The sequence below is a fragment of the Lathyrus oleraceus genome, chromosome 7, assembly GCF_024323335.1.
Source record: "Lathyrus oleraceus cultivar Zhongwan6 chromosome 7, CAAS_Psat_ZW6_1.0, whole genome shotgun sequence".
NCBI lineage: Eukaryota > Viridiplantae > Streptophyta > Magnoliopsida > Fabales > Fabaceae > Lathyrus > Lathyrus oleraceus.
Window position 1 is genome coordinate 260,497,015 of NC_066585.1, and position 11,165 is coordinate 260,508,179.

Consider the following 11,165-nt stretch of genomic DNA (forward strand, 5'->3'; position numbering starts at 1 on the left):
ATATTCAGATGCAAATTAGACAAGATGTTTAGACACTCAAAGGTCAATATCAAGTCAATGTTTCTTCCTTGGTAAGTTACTTATTTCATGGAGAACCAAGAAACAATTGACAATCTCAAGGTCCTCTATAGAAGTTGAGTGCATGGCTCTTGCAGCTGCCACTTGTGAATTACAGTGGATTTTGTATCTCATAAATGATTTGAAGATGAAATGTACACAATATCATATATTGTGATAATCAAAGTGTTTTACATATTGCAACCAACCCAATTTTTCATGAGAGGACAAAACACTTGGAAACTGGTTGTCATATTGTGAGAGAAAAACAAAACAAAAAAATTATGAAACTTCTTGTGAAGTCCAAAAACTAGTTAGTCGATTTCTTTTTCAAAGCTTTACATCCTCAACCATTCAATGAGCTTTTATCCAAGTTGAAGATGGTAGATATATACCAACCTTTAACTTGTGGGAGATGTTAAATCATTCAAGTGAAAAGAGATTGTAATGTAGCAATGACAAAAAGGGAAATGAAACCTATGAAGATGAGCTAGTTACCGATCACTAACTAACTTTAATTCAGTTTGAAGTTGATTATGGAAGTTATTAAAATTGTCACTTGTTACCTAAGATTTTTTTTTAATTTATTTTAAGAGTATGTGAGATTATATATAAATGTTCAACTTATTTTAAGAGTAATTTTTTTAATTTACTTCAGATCATAGTCTTTATATTGAATTTAATTTTAATTTTTAAATTAAATTTAATCTAATTATTAAATTAACATTTTTTTAATTAATCATTCGATTAAATTTAATTTTAAAAATATGATTTAAAGTAAAGTAAGAAAAAACTCACACGTGTGTTCGCTTTTATTTTTAGCATTTGCGGCCAAAAACTTGGAATACCCTAAGGTACTTTTGGAGAAGGAAATTCTTAAGGTACTTTTGGAGAAGGAAATTCTTAAGTTAGAGAATCAGAGCATCATGGATTGATAGTCTTAATTCCAATTATTGGAAAGCCAATAATGGTTACTACATCAAGGAGGCTAGGTGTGACCATACACCAGACGAAGACAACATTGTTAACACTTGTCGACCAGTAACTAAGGAGTCTAAATAAATGTGACCTGACAAACTTCAAGTCATCAACACAAAGTTTGATTGTGTCAAATATTCCTCTCTTATTCCAATCTTTACATTTAGTTGTCTTCGTCCCAGCTACACAGAAAAAGTAGTCTGGCTGTTGAATGGATAAAAGTTTTGAATCTCTTAATCTCACAAAGTGAAATGGTCATGGATTGGGACAAAAACATTGGAATGAACCAATGTTTCTCTTTCAAGGGGTACAACCAGCAAATGGAATATATGAAACTCATGAAGTGGAGCAAGTTTTGAAATTAAGTGAAATATCAACTCAACTTCATTTTTATTGAGCAAGTTTTGATTTTTCAAACAATAAACTAAAAACTCAACCATCCCCAAACGACCCTTTAGCAAAAATATTTTGTTTTTATTTTAAAAAATATTTATTAATTTTAACTTTTTAATAAAAATTGTGAAAAATTTACATGAATTATTGAGTACAGAAGATGCAAGGATAGTTAAATAATACAATTCAAGAATTTTTTTTAAAAAAAATACACATTTGTTCTTGAAAGTCTAATATATTTTTTAGTAAAAAAACCCTTAGCAAGGATAGTTAGCACAAATTTTCTTTAAAAAGATATAAAATATTTTCACAATTAACCTTATTTTCTTAAAAAGCAGTGTTTTTTTACAAGAACACTCATAACATTACGAAGAGCATCACCAGTTCCAAGTTTATTTTGATAACAAACTCCCTCGTGTTATGATCATAGTTGTGACGAGCTTTAAAATGAATTTCATTTGCAATATTCTCGTTACTACATCCTCCTGGTTTGGTCAAGTAGACATTTTAATCGGGTGTCTGGATTCAATTCCATATTTTCACCCTTCTCCCTCCACGCGTGTCATCACTAGGCCCCTAAAAAAACCTTTTGCATTACTATACTGCAGTCATGTTCATGCAAAAAGCTTATTCTTCTACTTTGCAATGATAAATGGTTGAATTTATGCACAAGTATGAGTATCCTATGATTTCCCTTTTGCATTTTCTCCCCACTTCTTTATATCTGCAGAGATGTTCAGCAATCTAATATTTAGCAAATGTGGAGTCGAGCATTGCAAACATGGCGACCATCTAAATTACTAGATATTAGGTAGTAAACTAATATGGATAATACAAAATGAAAGTGATGTTGAAAATACCAACATCACAAGCAACAAGACAAGCAAGATGCATTGGTCCAAATACCAACATCACAAGCAACAAGACAAGCAAGATGCATTGGTCCAAATACCAATCATAAACTGGAAAACATTTACACTGCAAATCAGTGAATCATGGAAGTAATCATCATATGCTATCAAGGTAGTAACCAATTTATTACAACTGAATTCTCTTACTACATGAGGGGGAAGTTACCGGAAAAATATGTGGCGAAAAGGTCGTAGGTGATAGATGGTAGTAGCCAATGAATTTGCCAGTCTACCCTAAACAATAAAGAAGCAAACAGATCGAACCGCTTCTGGTCTACCAAAGATGTACCGGTGACTAACTATTATGAAGGTCTACAGTTCGGTATATCTCTTTACAAAATATACAGGCATGCTTAATTAAGGTAAGATGATATCATAAGCTTGCAGATCAATGCTCTTGCTTAACTCTTGCCTTTAATATTCCAGGGAGTGGAGGTGATGTGGGAGGCCTAACTGACATGTTTGAAACTGAACGAGGAACCTGTGACTGATACATGCCCGACATGCTAGAACCTTCCCCTCCATTCACGATATTGTGTGTGACATTGTCACTCTGTGGTCTCTCACTCTCACAAAAATTCATTGCCTTGAGAACATAATTGTCGTCATGCAGCTCAAAAGGAGAACTGCAGAGAGATTAAACATATATAAAAAGAGGCATAAACATTTTCCAACACATGGATAAAAGCATCACATTGGCAGTAACTACCTTCCAAAACTCACCTTCAAATTTTTTTAGTGGTCTGAGTGTTTGACCACAATAGGATACACTAGTTTCCACTTTCCAGATATTATGATACGACAAATTAGGGTGTCTTCACATTAAGACAGCATAAAAACCTAAAGCTAATCACCTCATAACTCATAAAGAATGCCCAAGTAAGGAAAGTTAAGCTTTACCTGTTGAAATCAAAATGAACAAGCTGCATGTCTTCTGATATTTCCACTTCAACAGTTGCATGAGGACGTGTCTATAAATTTTAGAAGAGATTAATCAAATAGCAATACCATTGGACATTCGTTTGAACTTGTCAACTGAAAGTAACTGCTAGTGTGTGTGTGTGTGTGTGTGTGTGTGTGTGTAGCAGTTACTTTCAGTCAAACAAATTCAAACGAATGCCCAAAAAATGGTAAAAAATGTTTCTAGTGAATTCACTAACCAGCTAGATAAGATCTAATCTCACAATAATATCATATAATTAAAAAATTTATAAATAGAAATTCATGCCAGCTACTTAAGTTCATGTAACATGCTCAGCAGTGAGTTGATATCAATGTAATTTAATTATCACACAATTGAAGATCCAAAGCATAATTGAATAGTATTTTTTTACTAGACAAATGACCAAAAACGGAAGATATTGAGATGATGGCGTACCTGTACGAGAATAAAAGGTAAAGATACACCTCCACTGGGAGGATTTCCTGAGCTACATAATTGCTCATTTCGTTGAATGAGTTTCTGAAGACCTACAAACTTGATATAATAATAGAAGCAGTTAGCAAACAGAAGCTGAACTATACAAAAATGACGTAATTTGCTAGAATCTTCTTATAATCAAGTGCATATTTCAAAAGCACCAATCCAGGTCCAAGATCTCATTCCCTTATTTAATGTGTTAGAGTAGGCTAGACTTACTTGCTCCTCAAGCTCCTGCAGATAGGCTGTTTTCCTTTCAATTCTGTTCCTGAGCCCAAGACGCTCTGTCTATTTAATCAAGTTAATGAGTTAAAATAACCCTTCATTGTATTTTAGGATTAGCTCAGAACATCACTGCAGTTAAAGCATATAAGCTACAGAGCAAAAAAGTTACAGCTCAAGACTGTGGGCAAACCTTTAGTTCTTCAATATCATTCAGACTGGTACGAGGAAGACCCTTCCATTGTATTTCCTTTTTATCCTTGGATATAATATCCATAGCCATGAGAACATTCAGAGCATCATAGACCCTTCGACGGATGTTTTTCTCATCATATTGTTGCTGACAAATTTTCATTCCCCCAAAAAAATTAGCCCACAATACTTATCTTATACCTTTAATATGTAAACAGAAAATAATTTTAAAATTGTTAGTGAAGGTAAGAAAACCTGATCAGGGGTCAAAACACTATTGCTTGGATCAGAAAACTCGGCCACAAGTTCATCTGCCACCTATATTATTAAAAAGTTAAAAAAAAAAGGAAATAAGGAATAATAACTAGTATAAAAAAGAGATAGATAATATAGAACGGTAAAAAATGTCGTGAGGGGGAGGCAGGCTTCAAGTCCACAACAAGTTCCTGATGCCAATAATTACCACAAGCAGTTTTACCCCCAAAAAAATCAAGCATAATCATTGACAAATATTTTAAAAAATAATTGAAGCTACCAATTTTATTCTATGATATACATTAACCCTTAGTAATTAGTTTAACTTTCCAACATGTATGTACTTATAGAATCATTGATTTAATCTGTTTAAAAGATTTTATATTTTAGAATAGCAGTCATCCTCGTATAGCATTTCTTTGGTCGGCTACTCTGCTTTGCTATCCATGATTGAGAACTATGCTTTTAATACAAATTTTAAAATGGTTTAAGTAAAGTCCTAACCTCGTTGTAAGTTGTTCTTCCTCTACTTTCTACCTTCTCACACACTGCAGACAATCAACAACAAATTAGAGGCAAAACCTAAAAGAATATTGTCAAAATGACCTAAAAAAAATGTCTGTCTAATTAACACAAGAACCGCTGTTGCAAGTTTCACAATTAGAATCCCAATACTCGGTTTACTAAGAGGACAATTGAGTAAACAGATTAGTGAAAGTGTTATTTCAATAAGTGTTTATCATTCAAGAGCTTATATATAAGCTCTTTCTACAATTGAAGAGAAAATTAAAATAAACCAATATGCTTGGTAAGTTGCTTCAATAAGTTATTGTGAAGAGCTTATGATATTTAATAAGGTACTTTCATAAACTCTTCCAAACACTTACAAACAAGCATGTCACAAGTTCAAATTAGCCTCCTAAATGCAACTTTGCTAGGATAAAGTAAATAACCAGTTAAAAGTTAATGAAACTATACATTAAAGAACAAAGTGGACAAACAAGACAGATCATAAACCTTTCATACTAAATTGGCGAAGCCCTCTTCCACTCTTATCGCCCCCAACAGCCCGTTGGCCTCTCTTTTTCTTCTTGCTACTGCTTAATCAATGAGTAGTTGGGAATCAATTTAAACAGATAGTAACGATTAAAAAAATATTAGACTAATTGTAAAACTACTGTTCATAATAGATATGTGGTAACCTCTGCAACCGCATCGGACCGCAATTGCATTGTGATTTAAATCACATTTGCAACAGCATTTGATCAACATCAAACAATTTTGCCCATGTTTGTTTTGTTTTTTTCCTCAAAAATCAAAATTTTAGAACACCAAAAGTCAATTTTGTTCTTATGTAATAAAAGTTCTCAAGTTTAAGCATTTCTCAAGTGTGTATTTCAAACATCTCCCCGTCAAAATTCACGCTCCAACGGCCGCAATGTGTGTCACGGCAACTGCAATAACCGCAATCACAACACCCGCGACCGCATCCGCGATTTAAAACCATAATTGGAATTAATGTAAAGCCATTTCAAGCACAGTATTCCACTTCAAAACATTTACACTTAGTTGAACACACGTGAAGAACAGCAAGTACACAAAAAATCATCACATTTCATCCCAAGCTAGACCAAACATAAAATCCGCAGGTAAATAGCAACTTGCATCACATAATACATTCAATCTAGAAAGTGCAAGGATTAGATAAGACTCACGCAACTGCTCCCTGTGATGCAGCATCATCATCCTGTATGTCAAGATGGTTTAATTTGAGAGCAGCATTATCACCGGCGGTAGTCCCCAACCCAGCACTCCGGCTAGTCGAGCCTGATTGGCCCGAAATCGTAGTTCCACAACCAAGCAGTTCCTCGTCGTCTTCATCTACACGCGATTGCTGCGGTCGCGTTCCCATCTATCATGTAACAACTTCAGCAACAAGTTCTGAATGATGAGAGGAAAAATGGATGATACAATTCAAGCGCGGTTTCGATTTGGAAGCTAAAACGATCGAACACGAGATGAGAAATAACCCTAGGGCACGCAATGTGAAGACGAAATTGAAGAATGGAAAGAGAGGAAAAGGACGGCGAGTAGTGATGGAACGACGGCGACGGTTATCGGCGAGGGAAAGAGTAGATCTTAAGGAGAGCGGGGGTTTGTTGAGTAGCGGCACAAAATACGATTACGGTTTCTTTTCGCTCCTAAATTCATGCCTATGTATGTAATCTATCATACAAAAATACTCATAAGGTTGGAGTAAAAAAAAAGCGCAACTCTACGAAGTACTATAAAAAAAAAGAAAAATATTGTGTCGTTGGATGCATAGAGACTATTGATACATGTTTCAAAATAGATTAGTTGTCATGTAGTGTGTGTTTGGTTTGGAATTCGGAATACTAAGGGTAGATGATGGTATTTGGCTGATCTTAGTGGGAATGACTTTCAAAGTATCTACAAATACTTTGATGTTCAAAGTTAGTATAGGTCCTAAGATTTTTAAAGTTAAACAAAATCTAATTTAAGTGGTGAAGGTCTTAAGTTTATATAACTTTGAAGTTGTAATATTGTGTTTCGATGAGTTTTTGTTCAGCTTTGAAATAGTAGCTTTAAGTCTAACATGCTCGTGTAATGGTTTAGTTAGGTGTTTTATAGGAGTTGTGGATCAGAGGTTGAGTCAAGTGATAGTTTGAATCAGACATTTGTAGATTAGAGATCTCTTATTGAGATTGTTGTTAATTAAGTCGGTTAGATTGATGATTGGTTCGGAGACAAAATTCTCTTGTGAACATGGACTTTTTTGCTTTAATGTGTTATGTCCATGTGTTGGTGTCACAAATGATGCATTAATGTTTAATGTTGAGCTTCTTTTTGTGTGTCTCGTCTTATCGACATTAAAGTGTCTCGGAGAACATTTCGTCAATCAAAATATAAATATTATAATCTCTAGCTAGTAGTTTTCAGATTGAGGTGGGTGTGGTGTCATAGTTCGATGACCCAGTGGCTAGCAGAGAAATATGAGTATCCGAGATTGTCAAAATTCTCACTCAATCAAATGCAAGCGTTTGAAGGAGGTCTGGTTTACTCAAGTTGAGGGTTTTAACTCTCACACGACCAAACGTACAAACTTGGAACGTGGTTTGACATGCTGAAGAAGAGGATTATCACTCCTACTCGACCAAATGTATGGGTTTGAAGCGGAGTCTATCATGATTGAAGTTGTTCTGCCTCTTAGAGTTTACCTATTTATGTTTTGTTGCTTGCCAATTTAGTTTTTTATTTATTTATCGTAATTGAGTCTCCTCACACAGTTTCACATTCTAGGATTTAGTGCTAAATCGTTTTTTACACATGTATAAATCAAACTATTTGATTAAGGTCGACATAATATGTTTCTAGTCAATTAGTCCGAGGTTTGGATCAAGAAACACGTGAAAGTGTGATTCAAGTCGTCGTTTTTGTTAAAATTTGTGTGTATTGGAAATGTTATTTGAATTAGGAAATTGACTTACTTAAATCAAATTGATTGTGAAAAGTTATAATTTGTATCTATGAGTTTGGTTCAAATCACAAGATAGTTTGACTTGAATCAAATATGGTGTTGAAAAACATGATTTTGCTTCTGTGAGTTTGGTTCGCATCATAGTAAAACATGACTCGGATCATAGAGGTTTTGATAAGAATCATGAAAAGACTTAACTATAATCAAATCTTGGCTGTATATTTTGGATTATGGTTCTGTAATCTTAATTTGAATCATAATTTGTGTAACTCGAATCACATGACTTGAATCATAAAAAGCTTAATTTGAATCATATGAGCAAATTTTCTTAGTTATTGATTCTTTATTCAAATCATTCACTCTCTTGACTCGAATCATACCATTTTCTCTTTACTTAAATCAAATGAGTATTTTTTTCCAGTCTTATGCCTTATCTCTAACACATATATAGTTTATTTATTTTTCAAATCCCTCTTAATAACACTTTATGATTTAGAACACACAACACACTTTTCTATCAAGCTTTCAAAATGCATCTTGAGTTTTGTTTTGAGTTTGCAACCGCAATATCTCTTCATCTTCATCCTCTAGCTTCTTTCATTGTTGTTTGGATTTACGTATCAACCTAGGGCGTGAGATCTATGTCAAGAGGTTTATTTTATGAAGATCTTTGAAGATTTAAGGTTGGCATTTTCGTGTGGTTGTGGTTGGGATTAACAATCCAGTTGTGAAAAGAATAAGGTTTTTTCTCCAAGATTGTTTCAGTAGAGCTGTGTGGAAGCTGCTACGGGCATAGTTGGAGCTTTTCTCATCTTCATATGACTCAATACTCAAACAAGGAACCAGTAGGATTGAGTATAGGTCGCTTCAAAATAGATGTATAGAGCATAATTCTTGAAATTGGAAGATAAAAGTCGAAATCGAGTAAAGATTTCGTAGAATCCAATGTCAAACATTGTATATAGTCAAAGAGGATTCACATCGAAGATCATTTATTTTCCAGCCTTATCTTGAATCATGATTGTATTAAAAGATTTTCTAAAAAAAAAATTCAAAACCATAGTGGAATAGTAAGAAAAAAATCAATGGGAAACCATTGGAGAGTTGAGTAGGCACAAGCGAGGACGAAGTATCGAACCACTACAAATCTAGCATTCCATCTCTCTCTCTCTCTCTCTCTATCTATCTATCTATCTATCTATCTCTCTCTCTCTCTCTCTCTCTCTCTCTCTCTCTCTCTCTCTCTCTAATTGCAAGTTTAGGCTTAATGTTTTCTTATAATCGCATGGTATTCGGCTTAATCGCATTAGTTGCGATTTCATATATAAGATGTACGTCTGTGTTAGATTGAGATCCTAAACGTACTTATTTTTGATAAACCCTGAAAACTATAATAATGGATTTCTTGATAAATAGAAAAGTTTGTTAGAACTTGAGAACCACAAGGTTGGTGAAAAAATGGTTAAAATATTGATGAATATTAAGTGTGGAGGGGGAGAGAGTGAGAGAAATGAGAGAGTCATAATTGAGGGTGAAAATATGCACATTATTTCATTCACAAGATACATAAAGGGTATTTATACAATTACATGATGAGGTACAATTATCAAATAAAATAAAATTGAAAACTTCCAAGTGTATCCGGTTGACATATTATGTCAACCAACTACACTTCACTGCTAAGTCGGTTTTTAACTAAAAATACACATGTTTAACCGGTTGACTTATTATGTCCATTGATTACATTTTGTTGTTGTAAGTTGTGTTTGACAATTTAAAAGAGTGTAACCGATTGACATATTATGCCAAATGATTAATTGTATATGAATTAGTTTTTATCTTAATAGACCATCTTAATGCATGTGCTTCAAGTCTTTCATGGCCACGTTCTTCTTCAATCTCTTGAACACTTTAATTGTGACTCCCTTGGTCAACAAATCGGTCACTTGGTATTCACTTCTATAATATCTCAATCTCAATTGAAGTTATGTTCCTCATGGGATAAATGTCAAACTTGATGCTTCGACAACCGGTTCGACAAGATACACTAGAACCACTACAATAATAAAAACTAGATGATGGAGCAGAAAAGTAATAAAGAAAATAATCAATTATTTACCATGTTCGGTGAAACTACACCTACGTCAAGCGGACTAAGTCCACAATCCAAGAAAGGAAATTCACTATTAGTAGCTTAGTACAATTAGGATTACAAGAAACAAAAAACCATATGTTATTTAATACATCTTCCCGATTTACCCAATGACTTTCTATTTAGAGTCTCCCCATAAACATGAGAACCTACTCACTTTCTTCTCTTCCATAAAACCAATGATAGGGGCAAACAACCATTAAACCCTAATGACCAACTTTAATCTTAACAAAATGAAAGAATGTTGAATATTACAACTCAATTAGACAAACTTTCCATGCAAAGTTACTGAAACATAGATGTGTACATAATAATATTGAATTTATAACTCAACTAGACAAATATTATATGCCAAGTTACTAAAACATAGAGGTGTACATAAAAATAACAAGGACTCTTATAAATCCTAGCACTCTAAAATCTTCAATGTGATTTTTTGTCTTCTAATGTAGGTTTGGGCTTTTTTCTTTATGGATCTGTAGTTATTTTCATGCATAATCTTTGCACAATCTGTTGGATATTTGATTTTCTCCTTGAATATCTCCAACAAAAAGATATGATTTAGTTTATTAAATCAAAAATTTCAATAGCCATTTTTTATGGTTGTGATTGGTCTGACGAGTTTCTCCACATACCACGATAATGCTCACACGAACAACAACAATATTCAACAAAGCAACTTTGTTGAAGGTTATTTATTTTTCTTTATTTCGGCAACTTTTCAATTTGACGACACATTTGTTTATTATGTTTTGAGTTTTCTTTGTGTGTTTTGATATCGTTTATGATTAGTCTATGTTTACTGATTTCAATTATATTGAGATTCGGTCTGTAATGCTATTGTATTTGGTTGCGATAATGATAAACATTATGTTGTGCTGTTGTATTTTGTTTTTTCTATCATTGCGTTATAATTTCGGAAGTGGAACTTCGTTTCTCTTTTGAGCGTGTAGTATACACATACATTATGACAGTTGTGACATGATTCGATATGATATGTGTGTTGTGTTAAACAATTTTGTAAAGCTTTTTCGGTTTAGTTATGTTGCAAATTCGTGAGGTTTTATTTTGAATCTGAATGATGTA

The 11,165-nt window shown here is 33.5% G+C and overlaps 1 protein-coding gene across 1 annotated transcript; it reads right to left on the minus strand.

Annotated features, from left to right (window-relative positions):
* Positions 1-2,367: 2,367 nt before the first annotated feature.
* LOC127100722 (transcription factor-like protein DPB) lies at positions 2,368-6,811 on the minus strand. The gene is made up of 9 exons (XM_051037984.1): positions 6,144-6,811; positions 5,446-5,525; positions 4,933-4,976; positions 4,429-4,491; positions 4,175-4,321; positions 3,979-4,047; positions 3,718-3,816; positions 3,240-3,310; positions 2,368-2,965 (listed from the first exon to the last, which is right to left on the minus strand). The coding sequence occupies exons 1-9, from the start codon at positions 6,338-6,340 to the stop codon at positions 2,728-2,730; spliced, it is 1,008 nt and encodes a 335-aa protein (XP_050893941.1). The 5' UTR covers positions 6,341-6,811; the 3' UTR covers positions 2,368-2,727.
* Positions 6,812-11,165: the final 4,354 nt, after the last annotated feature.